The sequence below is a fragment of the Budorcas taxicolor genome, chromosome 9 (assembly GCF_023091745.1).
Source record: "Budorcas taxicolor isolate Tak-1 chromosome 9, Takin1.1, whole genome shotgun sequence".
In the NCBI taxonomy this organism is placed as follows: domain Eukaryota; kingdom Metazoa; phylum Chordata; class Mammalia; order Artiodactyla; family Bovidae; genus Budorcas; species Budorcas taxicolor.
In genome coordinates, this window is record NC_068918.1 from 68,185,885 (window position 1) to 68,204,215 (window position 18,331).

General features: G+C 44.3%; 1 protein-coding gene across 1 annotated transcript in view; it reads left to right on the plus strand.

Moving 5' to 3' along the window:
- HECA (hdc homolog, cell cycle regulator) overlaps positions 1-18,331 on the plus strand; it is a 44,109-nt gene that overhangs the window by 13,327 nt on the left and 12,451 nt on the right. Inside the window, exon 2 of the mRNA XM_052645517.1 lies at positions 16,055-17,104. Within this exon, the coding sequence (XP_052501477.1) occupies positions 16,055-17,104 (1,050 nt within the window). The remainder of the gene's footprint in view (positions 1-16,054; positions 17,105-18,331) is intronic.

Here is an 18,331-nt window from a genome sequence, read left to right on the forward strand (position 1 = left end):
TATATGTGGTGAACTACTGAGTTTAGACATAGACATGATTTATTTTTGAGTCTAGTTTTCATTTTCACTGAGGTATGTATAAGGCTTAGACACACCCTCTGCTTTGACAAGTCTTTCCTTGTTACAGCAGATTCTATAACTTGCTTGTTGGTTGCTGATGCAGCATTTTAGAAATAGGCCGAGTAGTGTGGCCCCCCCAGGCTAAAGCTTTGTCTTCTCTCCCTAGCTCACAGCAGAGTGACTGCGGGGGTGGAAGGGAATGCTATAACACTTTTTCTCAGCTTTATTTTGAAGGGGAGGCAAGGGAACTGAGAGTGTATTTTTCAGGGAGTTCAGCAGGATAGGAAAGGAATATGGAAAACAAAGGAGTGTAAGGATTTGATTTAGCTAGGAGTGTGGATAGAGTAGGGAAATGAATTTAGCCACGTTGTGCTGGGGATTTATTGATTTAATGACAATAGTAGCCTGAAAATCTTCTTGGGGATTGCTGGCATGTTGACCCAAGAAGGGTTCAGGCAAAGCAGGTTGAGGTTCTGCTTCTCAACGCCAGCGCTCTTTCTGCTGCCCCATTCCATAGTGTCTACTGATACAATGCCAAATCTTTATGTTCTTTCTGAGAAAAGTTGCTTTATTCTCGTTGACATGTAAGCCTTTTTTTTTTTTTTTTTTGAGATTAGCACTTCTGTTAGCTAGAGTAGATTTACCTCACTCTCTTTCTTTGTTTTTAAGGAGTGCGAAGATTGGGGTCAGGAAATCTTTATGTTGTAATCGGGTTTAAGCACTTGTTTCTTTAATTTGACTTTCTGTAGACCTAGTTTTTAAATAATTCTGGATTGATGTGGGCATTGGCCATTCTGAATAAACTTGTGTCACCAGATCATAGTCAGTAGTTCGATAATTTTGCATGAGACACTATTTCAGATTCTAGAACTGGTTACTGTACCTTGTTACACAGAGTTATTGGTCACTGCCTCTCCTTATAAGCTGGCTCTGTGCTCTGTTGATCTCTGTGCAGTATGAGTGGGTATGGAAGAGGGAAGGCGCCTTGCTAGCTGAATGACTTTGGGCAGAGCAGTAAAGGATCCTCTTGTGGGCTTAGGATGTGTTTGTAGAATGTGAACCAAGGGATTGTCTTATTTGTATTGTGTGAAGTTTTGGTATTTTTAAGAAACTTTCAGGGAAAATTATGAAACCATTATCTTCATCCTGATATTCAGCCAAAAGCGGACGTATCTGGGGTCTGTGTCCTTTTAGGTCTTGACATGATCTCTGGTAGATAACAAAACTGTGAGTTTTCTACTTTAACATCATTATTGACACAGATTTCTTACTGGTATCAGGGTTTTTGAGCCAGAATGGAAATTTAAAAATGGGTAAAATAGAAGTCTGTAGCTTTCTATTTAGTTTTAACTTCAGAGTAGGTAGGCTTGTGAATTTTAACTGAACCTAAGAAAGAGTGAGTCTAGGAGAATAAACTGAATCTATTGAGACAACCTTAAAAACCCAAGTTGTTAAATATAGTTGGAGAGCACGTTGTTGTTGTTGTTTTTTTGGTTGGTGGGGGAAATATGAGGCTTCCATGTTTATTTGGGTGGAGTGGTTTGTTTGAGTAGAAGTCTTGTGTTTAATCCTATTCAAAGCATGAAAACATGTTTAACTGAATTTAATCTCCATGTACTCAACTTGCTACCCTCTTTGGAACAGTCTCACACACTAAAATAACATCAGAGAGGATAAACTAAATCAGAGGTTAAGACAGATATGCTTAAGTGAGCTTTACTATAGCTCCCATACTAATTAAAACAAGTTGACAAAATACTTTGAAAGTATTAGTTTCCCTTCGTTATAGGACTTAGTATCTTTTAAAAAGTTTTAGTAGAGAAGGGTCTCGAAATAGTTGAGAAAATTTACTTAAAAACTTTTTAAATTTTCACTTGAGAAAATACTCACCAGTTAGTCAAGAAATGATTTTTAACCCCCTGGTGAGTCTGAGGTGTGGTATGGGCACCGGCCTCCTTCTCCTCTGATCTGCGCTCAGTACTGCCCCACAGGGAGGGCTGGTGACCGAAGCAGAGGCTTGGCACATGGGCCTTATGGGTGACCAGGTGGCAGATCCAGTCCTGGACCTAGTTGTGGCGCTCTTTGAGTCCAGCCGAGGGACGTGGGGCTTTGGGCTGGGAGTTTCTGAGATTCCTGAATGCATCTGTGATGTCATCACTGTAATTTTCAGCAGGCTGATTTGAAGGTGTTGATAAAACTTTTTTTTTAAATTTTTATTTTTACTTCATTTTACTTTACAATACTGTATTGGTTTTGCCATACATTGACATGAATCCAACACGGGTGTACATGCGTTCCCAAACATGAACCCCCCTCCCTTGATAAAACTTTTTTAAGACAGATATACTTAAGTGAGCTTTACTATAGCTCCTATACTAATTAAAACAAGTTGACAAAATACTTGAAAAATACTTTTTTTCGCTTGTGTATCCCCTAAAGGAATTTGAGAAAGCAAAGTCCCTTTTACTTAATACTATTTCACCCTTTTTTTTTTTTTTGGTTGTTGTTGTTTAAGTTTAAATGCAGAGGGTACAGTCTTCAGTTTATTGTAAAACTCGTCATTTTGATGTATTTAAACAGAATCCAAATATCATAGTAACTTGATAGCCATAGTCATTTAAAAGATCATGGTCAGAAATTTTACATTTTTTTTCTATTTTTATCATCTTGTCATTTTTCTATAACAAAATATATCTTTAAACTTAAATTTATATTAAGACCTACTTCCAGAATGATAGAAGGACCTCTGGATATCTGCCTCTCCTTAAAAACAATGTGAACACCGGAAAAAATGATCAAAATCAACTTTTCAGAATTCTAGAAATTAACAAAAGACTTGCTTTAATCCTCGGAGTTTTTATTCAAGGGAAATGCCTGAGTCATAGTAGGAACAATGAATTTTGTTTTCTCTTAACTTACTCTATTCCCGTTCCCTCTCCTTGGCTCCATGGTAGCTTCGTTTTTTTTAAAAATATATGTGTGTGTGTGTGTGTGTGTGTTTGAAGTATGGTTGATTTACAGTGTTGTGTTAGTTTCTGGTGTACAGCAAAGTGATTTAATTTTATGCATATATATATATATGTATACTTTTCAGATTCTTTTCCTTTGGTTGTTATAAGATATTGAATATAATTTCCTGTGCTGTGCAGTAGGGTCTTATTTATCTATTTTATATATAGTAGTATACATTGTGAAAGTAGTGTCTGACTCTTTGCGACCCGATAGACTGTACAGTCCATGGAATTCTCCAGGCCAGAATACTGGAGTGGGTAGCTGTTCACTTCTCCAGGGGATCTTCCCAACCCAGGGATTGAACCCAGGTCTCTTACATTGCTGGTGGGTTCTTTACCAGATCAGCCCCGAGGGAAGCCCTGTAATATTCGTAGTAGCTTTGAAACAAGCAGCCTAGTAGTCATTGGAGGGGGAAGAACAGATTTGAAGCTTCCCCCAAAACTCTAGTCCCAGAGAACTACCACCTTTCGACATGTCTGGAAGCTGCCTGGTAAAATCTCATTCACAGGGCTGGTCTTTATTTGACCTGGCTCAGAGATTACCCAGTGTTAGAAGCCCTCTTACGATGTCTGCTGAACACACTCAGCAGCAGTTGTTTGTCATTGTAATTATGATACTAGCCAGCAGCCAGAGCAAACAAGAAATGGGTCAAAACACTTAGGAAGAATGTCTTGAAAGTGGGAAGTCCATAAGGTGTTTTGAGAAGCTCTGACACATTCCTGGTGCCCTAGAGCAGGGGTCCCCAGCCTCCAGGATCTAATGCCTGATGATCTGAGGTGAAGTTGATGCAGTAATAATAGAAATAATGTGCACAATAAATGTATTGTACTTGAACCATCCCGAAACCATCCCCCCAACCCCTGGTCTATGGAAAATTTGTCTTCCGTGAAACCTATGCCTGGTGCCAAAGAAGTTAGGGACCGCTGCTCTAGAAGACCATGCATGTGGGCAGGGCTCAGAGCATGCCCAGGGAAGACTTGAAGAGCCCCTCATTGTTGCTTCTGGCTGATCTGGAGACTCCAAAAAAAAAAAAGTAAAGGCCAGTAAGGTTGTAAATTGTTGAAGCATTGAAGGCTTACCCAAGACACACACAGCCGCTTGGCAAAGGGTGGGACACTTACTGTCCCAAAGGGTGGGACACTTACTGTTCAGGGCATTTAAGGAAATCTCCATCTCTTATTAGCTGACCACTAAACTAACTGAGCAGAAACTTCGGTGGCTACATGTGATGGAAAAATAGAGACCTTATAGAATTAGTCACTAAACAAGCAAACAGCAGTAACAACAGCAGCAGCATACTGGAAGGAGGGAAAATCTGATTTTCAGAGTTGCCACTGTTAGTAAAAGTGTCTAGTTTTCAACAAAAAAATATAAGATACTCAAAGACACAGGAAAGTGTGGCTAACAAATTTATTCATCATTTGCAGCCCCTATATGAAGCTCTGGACTGGGCACACAACAGGTGTTCAGAAGTGTTATTGAGTTGACTTGTAATTAGCTGATTTTCAGAGACCCTGTGTGTTTTTCTTTTGTAATAAGTGTTTAACCCTGAGACAAACCCTGGTATGTTTATTTTGTCCCCTAGAACAGGGTCTTTATTAAATAATAACTATTAATAGAAGCCATACATTTGCCCAAATGAGTGTTTATTAGTATTCTGGAAAATTTGAAAGCTGTTTCTTTAATTAATTAAGTATAATAAATCTGCTAAGAAAACTGCCTCATTCAGAGACCAGATTAGTTTGAAATATTTCCTGTGTAAAGTTTGCCTGTATAGTTTTACAGCATTTTGAGAATATAACTATTCTGTTTTGCAAATGTCCAGATCTCTAGAGACCTGTAATCAAGTGCTCATGTTATCCAGTATTTGACTTCTTTATAGTAGATTCCAAAACTTTAGTGTGTCAGACCTAGTAAACCAGTGTTACATCTACATATCTGGACATGCTTATTAAAAAAAAAATCTGGAAAACAAATCTGGCCTCTAATCCATAATATTTGCAGATGATAAATAAACCTTTACTGTGTTCATGATCAGTCTTGAGGATGGCAGAAATTCAGGGTTATGTACTATATTGACATTCCCTGATTCATCCCAGGAGCAGAGGAGGAAAGTGGAACTGCTGAAGACATCACAGCAGTGCACAGAGTGTTATCAGTATATCCTGGTTTCAGATACTTACTTGTATATATTTTTCTATATTTTTCATCATCCTTTTCTGCTCCAGTGTCTGTAAAAAAAGATGAAGCAAACCTACTGGACCTGCAGGCCTCAAAACCCCATGTCACTGCAAGGAGAAGATGCTCACTGAATTTGCATTGATGCCAGGGAGGAAGGCAAGGGAAGATTAATATCTTGGAGAATGTGGTCAGAATTCCAAAAGCTGTTGACAGATCCCTGCCGAGGCTAATGCTAGGCTGGCAATATTCAAAGAGCGACACGAGCAGGAGCAAGCTGTAAAACTGGTAGTTGTTTACTGGCAGTTGTAATTGCCAAAAAGTCTGGGGTTTACCGTGGATCTTGAGGCTAAAATTTAACTGTTGAAGAACTTGGTTAGCCAAAGCCCGGGTCTTTTGTTGTTGTTCACTGTGGAAGTAATGTTGCATCTAGAGTAGGTGTGTATGCGTGTAAACATGCACGTGTATGAAACTACACTGTTAGGGTGATATCTGGTTATTCATAGATACACTCATGTACACCTATGTATGACTGTGTGCCTTATTTCAGTTGGCATGTTATAAACTTGTTTTATTCTTATATTCTTACATGTGAATACATGTATCTAAAATTAGTATACCAATGGACATGACTTTTATTATTAAAACAAGTTGTCATTATAATTGCTAATGCCATTAATAAAGGCTCGATGGCTATAGTAATCTGCTATTCTTGCTGTTAGGTTTTACACTGGCGTTTTTTCCACTTGCCATCTTGTAGGGGCTCAGATGGTAAAGAATCTGCCTGCAATGCAGGAGACCTGGGTTCGATCCCTGGGTGGGGAATATCCCTTGGAGAAGGGAATGGCTACCCTCTCCATAGGGTCGCAAGGAGCCAAACACAACTGAGCAGCTAACACGTTCATCCGTAGAAGGTGAAGTTGGTTGGACTCTTGTAGCTGTCAGTGGTGATGTAACCTCGCAGCAGGTTCAGATTGTGTGGCCGCATCTGTAATACTTGCCATCTCGCGGTTCACTGCTCTTTTGTCTGCCTCTCCCTTAGAGCTGATCTCTGCAGTGAACATGCGGTCTGTCAGAAATGAAGTCCTGGGTTTGCTAGGTGAGGGAGGAGTGGGAAGAAGGGGAAGTAAAGAGGCTGCTGTTGGCAAGAGCTGAGTGGAGACAAGACTGGGCCCACACGGGGATGACAGAGTCTAGGCTTTGTGGTTTAGAGCCCTGCAGACAGGATCTCCTCTTCCCCGAAGAAGATGAGGTGGGGTGGAGTTGGCAGGCGCCAGAGCCCACTTCACCATGTCTCGACTTCACCGGTGAGGCTGGGAGCAGGTGACGGAGGAGGCACCTGCCTGGTCCAGGCAGGACAAGGAGGCCGGAGGGGCTGGATTGGCTGGCAGAGCTCTGAGCAGCAGGAGTCAGCCTGGGATGTGTCTGAGAGACACCAGGCTGGTTGGGAACAGGTGGATGGCTGGGCATGAAGAGCGGAGTGGGAAGCTGAAGGGGCTGAGCCCAGGAGAAGGAGTGAGTGTGGAGCTGGTGAGCACGGCGGCTCCAGGACTCACTGCTTATGCCGCAGCCAGCCGCCCTTCCTGAAGGGGCTGTGTCTGTGGGGCTCCTGGGCTCCGTGGGTCAGCACTGGCCTCTTCTCTCAGTTTGCATCCTTTTCTGGCTGACTTTGGAAAATGAGGAGGGAGGAGAGCATCTGCCCCCACCCCAAAGTCCATAGTTTGATATGAATTAGGCAAAGCTGGTTTGAAATTTACAGGAAAATGTGGGGAATGGATTTTTGTTTTGATCATTTATAGCCTCCTCCTTCTACAAATAAACTGGCTTTCAAAAATACATGTAATACTATAATAAATAGTAAATAAGTGAGAATATTAGTAATAGGGATGACACTGTTAGGAAAAATAATGGATATCTTGGGGCATTGCAAGAGGTAGGTCACAAATTTGGCTTTCAGATTTCTAGTACATGGAGGGAAGAGGCAAACAGAAGCAGAGGTCTGCACTCCAGGGTCCATCAGATAAGAAAACAAAGCAAAACAAAACCAGTGACTTACAATATGTTATAAAATACTGAGCAATGTCCATGACAATATCCTTTCATAAATAAAACAGATTTATAAGGTCTGCTCACATCATTAAGGGGCTTCCCAGGTGGCACTAGTGGTAGAGAATTCACCTGCCAATGCATGTAATACCTTAATACTGTAAGAGACATGGGTTTGAATCCCTGGGTCAGGAAGATCCCTTGGAGGAGGGCATGGCAACCCACTGCAGTATTCTTGCCTGGAAAATCCCATGGACAGAGGAGCCTGGCGGGCTACAGTCCATGGGGTCACAAAGAGTCGGACATGACTGAGCAACTGAGCATGCATCGTATGCACCATTAAGAGCAGCCTGTCCAGGGAATAAAACAGTGTGGTCCAGGTAACCAGCCCTGTGACACCTGGCTCTACTAAGAGATAGCTTTTACCAGGTGCAAGGCTGACACACTCAGATGCCTCCAGGGTCCTGGTGTATGAATAAGTACGTGAACAGGGCGCGATGCATCTAAAAGGCATTTACACTTCATAACAAGAATCCCTGTACTGGTTTAATAAGACACTGCAGGCTAGACCACCCCACTGGAGCTCAGATCTAGAAGACTGTGGACATCATCTTTGACATCTTTCCCAAAAATTGTTTCTCTCAGTAGAATGTTTGGACGGTATTAAACAGCAGTGAGTCGTGGGCATATTTTTTGACGGGTGTCTTGTCTGGGATGACCCCTGTTGCCAGTTGATCACACAGCTGAATGTTTTACCCGCTGGACAGACTTGGGGGAGGTGAAGCCATTTGTCTTTTCAGCTGAGGCCTTCAGGAATCCATAGGCAAGGGGAGGGCCCAACTCCACTGTGGCCTTTGGTCTTCAGGCACCATTCTGGATGCACCAAGAGAGAAGTAAGCCAACATTTTCGGGACACTGTACTTATAACTTAGGTGGTAAATGGCAATCACATATAAAAATATTATTTTGGAGTTTTGATTATGGCTGTATTTGGAATATTTGTGCACGCAAAGGTAAGGCCATTGACAGGGATAATCAGAATCAGGTTCTTTAGTGTTTCAGGGAAGCAAGGCAAATGCTTTAAAATTGGATTATAGTACTGTTCCCCAAGCCAGACTTCAGCAATACATGAACCGTGAACTCCTGATGTTCAAGCTGGTTTTAGAAGAGGCAGAGGAACCAGAGATCAAATTGCCAACATCTGCTGGATCATGGAAAAAGCAAGAGAGTTCCAGAAAAACATCTACTTCTGCTTTATTGACTATGCCAAAGCCTTTGACTGGGTGGATCACAAGAAACTGTGGAAAATTCTTCAAGAGATGGAAATACCAGACCACCTAACCTGCCTCTTGAGAAATCTGTATGCAGGTCAGGAAGCAACAGTTAGAACTGGACATGGAACAACAGACTGGTTCCACATAGGAAAAGGAGTACGTCAAGGCTGTATATTGTCACCCTGCTTATTTAACTTATATGCAGAGTACATCATGAGAAACGCTGGACTGGAAGAAACACAAGCTGGAATCAAGATTGCCGGGAGAAATATCAATCACCTCAGATATGCAGATGACACCACCCTCATGGCAGAAAGTGAAGAGGAACTAAAAAGCCTCTTGATAAAAGTGAAAGAGGAGAGTGAAAAAGTTGGCTTAAAGCTCAACATTCAGAAAACGAAGATCATGGCATCTGGTCCCATCACTTCATGGGAAATAGATGGGGAAACAGTGGAAACAGTGTCAGACTTTATTTTTTTGGGCTCCAAAATCACTGCAGATGGTGACTGCAGCCATGAAATTAAAAGATGCTTACTCCTTGGAAGAAAAGTTATGACCAACCTAGATAGTATATTCAAAAGCAGAGACATTACTTTGCCGACTAAGGTCCGTCTAGTCAAGGCTATGGTTTTTCCAGTAGTCATGTATGGATGTGAGAGTTGGACTGTGAAGAAGGCTGAGTGCCGAAGAATTGATGCGTTTGAACTGTGGTGTTGGAGAAGACTCTTGAGAGTCCCTTGGACTGCAAGGAGATCCAACCAGTCCATTCTGAAGGAGATCAACCCTGGGATTTCTTTGGAAGGAATGATGCTAAAGCTGAAACTCCAGTACTTTGGCCAGCTCATGCGAAGAGTTGACTCATTGGAAAAGACTCTGATGCTGGGAGGGATTGGGGGCAGGAGGAGGAGGGGACGACAGAGGATGAGATGGCTGGATGGCATCATGGACTCGATGGACGTGAGTCTGAGTGAACTCCGGGAGTTGGTGATGGACAGGGAGGCCTGGCGTGCTGCGATTCATGCGGTCCCAAAGAGTCGGACACGACTGAGTGACTGAACTGAAGCGGAGGATAACATGAAGTCTTTTCTGGAGTCTCAACAGTGGGATGGTTTAATAGCTGGGCAGTCTCTCTGTTGTTATATATGTGCACACATTCAGACACACGTGCATATACACATATACTTAACCTGGAGTTCTGTCTGCATCCTGTGATATTGTGGATTGGTTCCAAGAGCTCATGGACCAGTCTTCAGAGTGAGTGCATGCGGTACATGAAATGCCAGGGTGCTGTGTAGTTCTCTGTGATTTAGTGCCCTCAAGATCTAAATCTCCAGGCAGGAGAAAAGGCAGTCTGCTAATTTATTTCTTAGTATCACATGATCCCATTGTATACAAATTGAATTATGCAAATTTCAACTAATGATACATAAATGATAATAAAAGTTTCACGTTATGTGCAAAGTTTTGGCAGGCACATTCCCCCAAATTATGCATCAGGCTATCTCATGTTTTCAAAGCCAGCAGGTCAACTGAATTGTAAAAATGCTTTGTTACCCAATGTCACATCCTTTTCTTTTTAAGAGAAATACCTTCTAACCCTTGGCAATATTATGTGAACTCTTGTTGCTTACAGATATTCTTCATGGATTTAAGTAACATTTGTGTTATTATTTTCAAATTAGCTTATAACTCAAACCTTTATTACAGCATTCAGAGTAACCGAGTTGTGCTAATAATACTCATGCTGGAAAACATCCTGAAAATCTGTAACTTTGGAACAGAAATAGGATAAAACACTGTGCTGTGCCATGCTGTCAATTTATGAGGTACAACTGAGAAATATTAGAGATAATTCTGATATTAAAAAGCAGCAGTAAACCAAAAACACAGCACAGCGGCTGAGCTGCAGATTTATGCGTTCCGAGGATGCATTCCCCATACTCCGCCCGCGGACTGTGAGATAATCAGTCTTGAATTATGTAAGTTCTTTAGGAACACATCTCATGAATCAAAGGCAGCCATGCTTTTTGTGAATCCCAGTTACCCAGGCGTGGAAAAGATCTTTTTAGGTTGAAAACTACATATAGCAAGGTACTTGGCTGACACTGAATAGAAGATCTTTAACGGGCTAGGAGAACAGAATTTTCCTTCTGCTTCTTTAAAACTTGTCAGTACATATTTAGTGACTTATTTTATGCATGCCACCCTGCTTTGTTTATGGGGGGAAAGCACTTATATTTTGCACTTACCTACAGATGGAGAAAGGAGGTTGGTCACTTCCTGGTTGTAGCTTTGCTCTAAATGAGGTCCTTTTGTTTCTACATCAAGTAATATAAAGTGATAGGGCTTTTAATAATAATTGCGTGTATTTAAATTGTGCTCATTATGGGCCGGGCACCATTTAAACTGCCTTAATAACTCCTTTGATATTCACGGCAACCCTTTGAGGTAGGTGCTCACTCTTGTTGCTGCCATTTTACAGATGAGAAGAAAGAAGCCCAGGGAGGTTGAAGTGGCTAGTCAGAGGTCTTAAAACTGCTAAGTTTAGAGTTACAAGTCAATCCAGGCTGGTTGGCTGGCTCCAGAGGCCATATCCTCAATCACCGTGCTCCAGCCCCTCCGGAAGCTTGGAGATAAATGAGCATCCTCAGGTCAGAACAGTTGTCCCCCCAGGGGAACTTGCTCTTCAGACAAGAGGGTGTGCTCCCACTAAGAGGAATTACTGTATGGAACAGACCTGTATCATAAAACAGTTGTTCAGAAACCTTAAAGTTTGCATTTGGTACCTGGATGCTGAAGGAAGGTAGAATAGATTGTGGTAAGTTTGAGGAAGTGAGTGTGAGGGCCAGGCGGTGCCCGAGAGGGGCTCCTGGCTGAGTCTTGAAGGCCTGTGGAGACTGCTAGACAGGGGGCTGAGCTCCCTGGGGGTCACCTTCCCCCACCTTCCCTCCTCCAGCACTCCATCACTGCAGACTCCTAAATCTGACTGGACCCTAGTTGCCTTCCCTGAGACATTTATTAGACACGTGACACAGTTTTCACTGTAGTGGGTTTGCAAGGATGAATGTGACCGAATCCCTACCTTAGGCTTTGTCTAGAAAGCCTCACATGACTTCAGAAGCCTCTCTACCCCGCCAAACTCCCCACCTGCCTGTGATGCTTGAAATTATTTTAAGATCTGTGAGAACAGTTAATTTCACAGTTAAGAAGCTGAAAACAGCAGTGTCTGGTTTGGGGGTTCCTGTGAGTGTGAACGAGTTTATCATCAAGAACTTTGGGTTGGTTGGGCAGGCAGTGTAAATGGCCGCTGTCAGATCCTTCCCTTTCATTAGGTGCTGGGGGTGGAGTTGGGGAGGGGGACACAGGATGAGATGGAGAGGGACAGATGTTGCCCAAGTGATGTCAGCCTCCTTATCTTATTGTCCAGACTGGAAATGACTTGAGATTTTTGCCCAGAATGGAGTGAAAGTAGAAGTGAAAGTAGCTCAGTCGTGTCCGACTCTAGGCCAGAATACTGGAGTGGGTAGCCTTTCCCTTCTTCAGGGGATCTTCCAACCCAGGGATCGAACCTAGGTCTCCTGCATTGGTTGCAGGCTGATTCTTTACCAGCTGAGCCACAAGGGAAGCCCAAGAATAATGGAGTGGGTAGCCTATCCCGTCTCCAGGGGATCTACCTGACCCAGGAATCGAACTGGGGTCTCCTGCATTGCAAGTGGATTCTTTACCAACTGAGCTATCAGGGAGCAGAATGAGGTGAGCCCTGATTATTTTCACTTGGGCAGGGAGAAATTGAGTGTGAGATATTTGATGGTGAAGCCGTAAAAACATGTACTGGAGAGTTCCTATACGTTTTTTAAAACTATACTGTCTTCATATGAAGGAACCTTTTCTCATTTTGCTTGTTAGGCAACACAGCTCAGACAAAAGTCCCGAGGGTTGTGCATAACAGAGGCCCTCACTGAAGTGAGGGTTCCCTTCTCCTCACTTCCCCTCATTTATACCTTTGTGGGACTACTGTTCTTAATAGTTAAGAATTTTCTAAATTTAGAAGTAGCTTTCAGGAAACAATCAAATACTTTCTATAATGTGGCAAATTTTGTTATAGGTGTGATATTTGAATGCCACTAGTGCTGTTTTTTACAGTTAAAAGAACGTTTGCTATATGTTTCAGTAAATTGCAAAACTTAGGAAACTGAAAAAAAGGCATGGCATTATTCATTTATTGACTTACTGTCTAAATGTCTTGGAGCAGCTTGCATTTAATGGGGGAGCACTACATTTAGAAGAGTTTTTATGGAACTTTACTGTCACGAAGCGCTTCCACCTGCATTTGAGGTGAGTGCGCGCAAGCATCTGTAGCCTTACTTTACAGATGAGGAAACTACTCCAAGTCAAACAGCTAGTCAGTGGTGGAATGGGTACCCACACCCCTTTCATTCTTCCCAGCTGCCTTTCCAAACAAATCCTGAAGGAAATCGTGTCTTTGAGCAGAAAGGCAAGCCCTCCATGGCTTCACTGGAAGCCTGTGTAAGAAAAAGAAAAGGGGGGAAGAAAAAGAAGGCTGTGTAGATACAAAAGGTTTGTCAGAGGCCCTTTCCCAAGGTTCCCCTATTCCTCACCCTGTTCCTCAGAGCCTCGCCCTAAGGCTGGAGGTATGTAACGGGGCAGGGTGTCTGTTGCATATGTTTGGTGTTAAACAAGCCCTGGCTTTATATCTTCGCATGCGGGCCTGCATGTTAATGCTATATTTAGCGCTTCCCAGGTGGCGCTAGTGGTAATGAACCTGCCTGCCTGCCAATGCAGGATACCTGGGTTCGATCCCTGGGTCGGGAAGATCTCTTTGAGAAGGAAATGGCAACCCCATTCCAGTATTCTTGCCCGGAGAATCCCATGGACTAAGAGGAGCCTAGTGGGCTACAGTCCATAGGGTTGCAGAGAGTTGGACATGATTGAAGCATCTTAGCATGCATACACTTGGCTTTATATATGTTTTTGAGGTCTAACCATAAGGCCCATCAAAGTGGCTGCCATGTGAACCAGCCGAGCTGGCAGGTTGGAGTGGAGACACTTTGTTGTGGAGTCCCACCTGGAGAAATAGGTGGGAATGGCTGTGATGAAGACAGACAGTGTTAGAGGGACAGGGACGTGGAGCTGTGTTCCCTCCTCTGTGCATGTGGTCCAGGCACGAATGTCTTTAGAGCTCTTACCATGGCTTGCCAATCCTTCCAAGTCCAAAGACATGATATGTAGGAAGTGCTCAGGATTGGCTGAATGATATGCATTTGGAACTTAAAAAAGATGTAAGAATAATTTTTCCCCTTTTAGTCTACCTTTCTTTAATGTGAAAAATACTTTTAAAAGAAACATCAAGTCAATCTCAACATTTAAAATGTAAAGTTTTAGATATTGTGAATGAAGAGGTACTCCTGGGTCATTCTTAAATTTGATTTCCTTAGTCCTGGGTTAATATCACTTAGGTTTTTGCTGGTACATTTCAGAGTTGCTCCCTTCAAAGCTGTTCCTCTGCAGGATTGACGATAAAAGCCACTGAACTTTGTTTAATTGACTAATTAACATTTTGAAATACTGTGTTTTAAAATGTCACCTGGAGCCTAGGTGACTACAGTTAATTTACCCAGTGCACACACAACTCTTCTTTTCAGTGTGCTTCCCTACCCTAGTCTTTATGCTAGGATCACAGCCTTCTCTCTTCCTTCCGCTCTGCTTATCATGTGTGGGTTTCATGTGCCAGTGTCTTTTTAGTGAGCCTTTATGCAGCACTGGATGTGTGCAAGACCTGAGCCCAGTGGTGCCAGGAAATCAGATAAGTGTAATAGGCATCCTCACCTAAGTCATCACCTGATGAGACCACAGTGTGGACTCAGATAAGGTTCAGATCAGAGCCTTCCTGAGAGTGGGGGATTAGGATGCAAGGGAAGAGGGGAGTCCTGATGTCTAGAGGTGGGCCTTGAAGAATGGGAGGAAGCAGAGGTGGTTTACTGCATGCCAGGCTCTGCTCTAAGCACCACCTGTGTATCCATATATTTCATCCTTTTAAGAACCATATAAGGTCCATTCAGTTGACACCTGCATTTTATACAGAGGAAGCTGACGCAAAGAGAAGTAGTAGCCTGTCCGCGAGCACACAGCTCATTGGTGGTACTGCTGGAGTTCTCACCCAGGCAGTCCAGCTGCAGAGTTCATGCTGCAAATTGCTACACTGGGTACTTGGGGTTTGAACAAGTGAAGATGAAGTGTTGTGACTCCCAGGAGGTAGATGGGGAAGCCATGGTAGTCACGGAGGTGGATAAGTCAGTTTGGGCCATTTTGCTGAGTTCCTGGAATCCCACACTGAAGGGGATGATTGTACCATAGAGGGCCATGGCTTTTTGGGCCCCATCATTGGCATTACTTTGTTTGGTGGCATGTTGTACTTGTCATCAGTGGGCAGCGGGGATGCCGGGAAGGTTTAGGGAAACTGCATAGCTTCCAAATGTTCATAAGTCTTATTTACTTCTTAAGAAATGGGGTCTACTCTGTGTTACCAAGTTTTACCTCCCTTCTGGGAATCTGCTTGGCCTTTTTACACCCTGTGGGTAGAGATACCTTGGTGTTCCTGCTTGCTGTCCTCATGGCTTAAGGAGAATTGTTTTTTTTTTTTTTTTCTTCATGAACTGGCATGAAGACCAACAGTTAGTTTAATCAAACATCCCACCATTAGGTATCAGACCATTCTAGAGTGCTGGGGATGAGGCAAGACTGTTTTCTTTTCTCCATGGTATTCAGGATTACACAACCCTATGAGAAAGGGTTTGAGAGCCCTTTTGGAGCTACCATCTGAACTTGTTGGTTCAATTGTTACTGTTATTTAGTTGCTAAGTTGTGTCCAACTCTTAGCGACTTTGTGAACTGTAGCCCACCAGGCTCCCCTGTCCATGGGATTCTCCAGGCAAGAATACTGCAGTGGGTTTCCATGTCCTCCTCCAGGGGATCTTCGTGACCCAGGGGTGGAACCCACATCTCCTGCTTGGCAGGCAGATTCTTTACAGTTGAGCCACCAGGGAAGCCCTCTTGTTGGTTCCCTCGCTGCATCATATTTTATAGTTCAGCGGAGTGATTCATTTTTTAAAAAACCCTGAAACTGCCTGTCATTACACTCATGTCTCAGGAAGACCTCATACTACACTGTTGCAAGTACTGATGTGCAGCTAATTGCACTGTGAAGGATTTGGGCTTTTTGAAGCTTAATGGTTTTTTCAGCTGATAACAAATATCACAGAATAAATTCCCTTGGTACAACATCCCACCAAAAGAAAGCGGTGAACGTTTTCGAACCCCGTCTGGTGTTATTCCAGTAGTGGGAATCCCCTCACCAGAAACGTGCTTTGCCGTGAATGGGCTCAGGCGGGATGGTGAGTGAGCTTGGATCTCACTCTTGGCGTCGGCTGGAATGGCTGACTCTCTCTCTCTGTGCTTCTCCCCAGAAGCCCCTTGTGCAACGCCGCTGATCTGCAGCTTCGGGAGGCCGGTGGACCTGGAGAAAGACGACTACCAGAAGGTGGTGTGCAACAACGAGCACTGCCCGCACAGCACCTGGATGCACCTGCAGTGCTTCTACGAGTGGGAGAGCAGCATCCTGGCCCAGTTCAACTGCATCGGCCGGGCCCGGAGCTGGAACGAGAAGCAGTGCCGCCAGAACATGTGGACCAAGAAGGGCTACGACCTGGCCTTCCGCTTCTGCTCCTGCCGCTGCGGCCAGGGCCACCTGAAGAAGGACACGGACTGGTACCAGGTGAAGCGGATGCAGGATGAGAAGAAGAAGAAGTCGGGGTCGGAGAAGAACACTGGGAGGCCCCCCGGCGAGGCGGTGGAGGAGGCCAAGAAGTGCCGGCCGCCCTCCAAGCCCCAGAAAGGCCTGAGCCACGACCTGCCGCGCCGGCACTCCATGGACCGGCAGAACTCGCAGGAGAAGGGCGGTGCCGGGGCCGGCGCGGCAGTCTACGCGGCGCGCTCGCCCTGCGGCTCCCCGGGCCAGTCCCCGCCCACCGGCTACTCCATCCTCTCCCCCGCCCACTTCAGCGGCCCCCGCTCCTCCAGGTACCTCGGGGAGTTCCTTAAGAACGCCATCCACCTGGAGCCTCACAAAAAGGCCCTGGCCGCGGGCCACGTGTTCCGAAACGCCCACTTTGACTACAGTCCGGCGGGGTTGTCGGGTCATAGAGGGGGCCACTTCGATGCGCCGGTGCAGTTCCTCCGGCGCCTGGACCTGTCCGAGCTCCTGACTCACATCCCCCGGCACAAGCTGAACACTTTCCACGTGCGGATGGAGGACGATGCCCAGATGGGCCAGGGCGAGGACCTGCGCAAGTTCATCCTGGCAGCCCTGAGCGCCAGCCACAGGAACGTGGTGAACTGCGCCCTGTGCCACCGGGCGCTCCCGGTGTTCGAGCAGTTCCCGCTGGTGGACGGAACTCTGTTCTTAAGCCCCTCGAGACACGATGAGATCGAATACGATGTTCCCTGTCACCTTCAAGGTACAGGTGTTCACTCACCTTGCCGGTGTTCTGTGTGAGAAGTGAAAAGCCAACGAGAAGGGATGGCTGTGTTCGGGCTTCATTTTACCTGCTGGTGTGTCTTTGTTCTAGTCAGGAGCTAGCTAACGTTTGAATATTTGAGCTCTGCCCAGTGAGGTGGTGGAGGTGGTATCCTTCACTCTGATGTCGCACTATACCAAGTATACAGTGGTCCTGGTGGGTAGTTTTATGTTTTTGTCTTGCTCTCATTTGAAGAGAGGATTCGGATGTGTAGTGTTTAGTAATTGGGAAGAAAGAGAAGGAATTGCATAAAAATGTTTTACTTGCTATGAAATAGTTGCCTTTGAAATCTGTGTTAATATACTCAGCAAGCTATAGTATATTCTCTTTGATCCTTGTAAACATAACACAGTAAAGGAAAAGGAGGGTCAGAGACAGTGAGTTTTTAGATTAGTTGAATTAATCTTAAAATTTGTGAAAGGCGAGACTTTCTTGATCGCAGCAAAAGGAAAAGTCAGATATTATTCTGGTAGTGAGAGGTGGCTTCCCTGGTAGCTCAGCTGATGAAGAACCTGCCTGCAATGCAGGAGACCCCGATTTGATTCCTAGGGTTGGGAAGATCCCCTGGAGGAGGGATAGGCTACCCACTCCAGTACTCTTGGGCTTGCTTGCTGGCTCAGAACGTAAAGAATCTGCCTGCAATGCTGAAGACCTGGGTTTGATCCCTGGGTTGGGACGATCACCTGAAGGAGGCCGTGGCAACCCACTCCAGTATTCTTGCCTGGAGAATCCCTGTGGACAGAGGAGCCTGGCAGGTTGCAGTACATGGGGTCACAAAAAGTCGGAGATGACTCAGCGACTAAGAACACACATGCAAGAGTAAGAGGTGGGGAGCTTATTAGTGCTGTGGATAACATACAGAAACTGGAGCATTTCAGCCGAGAAATGAATGACAGGGCTGGTCAGTTGACAGAGAACTCTGTCAATTCATATAAAACTATTGAATTTACATAAATATGGGATATATGACATATAAGCTGTTGATAACTTTAAAACTGTGCTGAGAAAGCCTGTAGTAAGAAGGATATATCTCCACTTAACTTCTTCCTACCATCCCCTGCTGTCTCACTTCTCAGAGACACTCTCAAATCTTAACTAACTTCAGATTTTTACGATCGTAATTTTAAAACTGCGAACTTTATTCTCTAATTTTAGGTATTACTTATT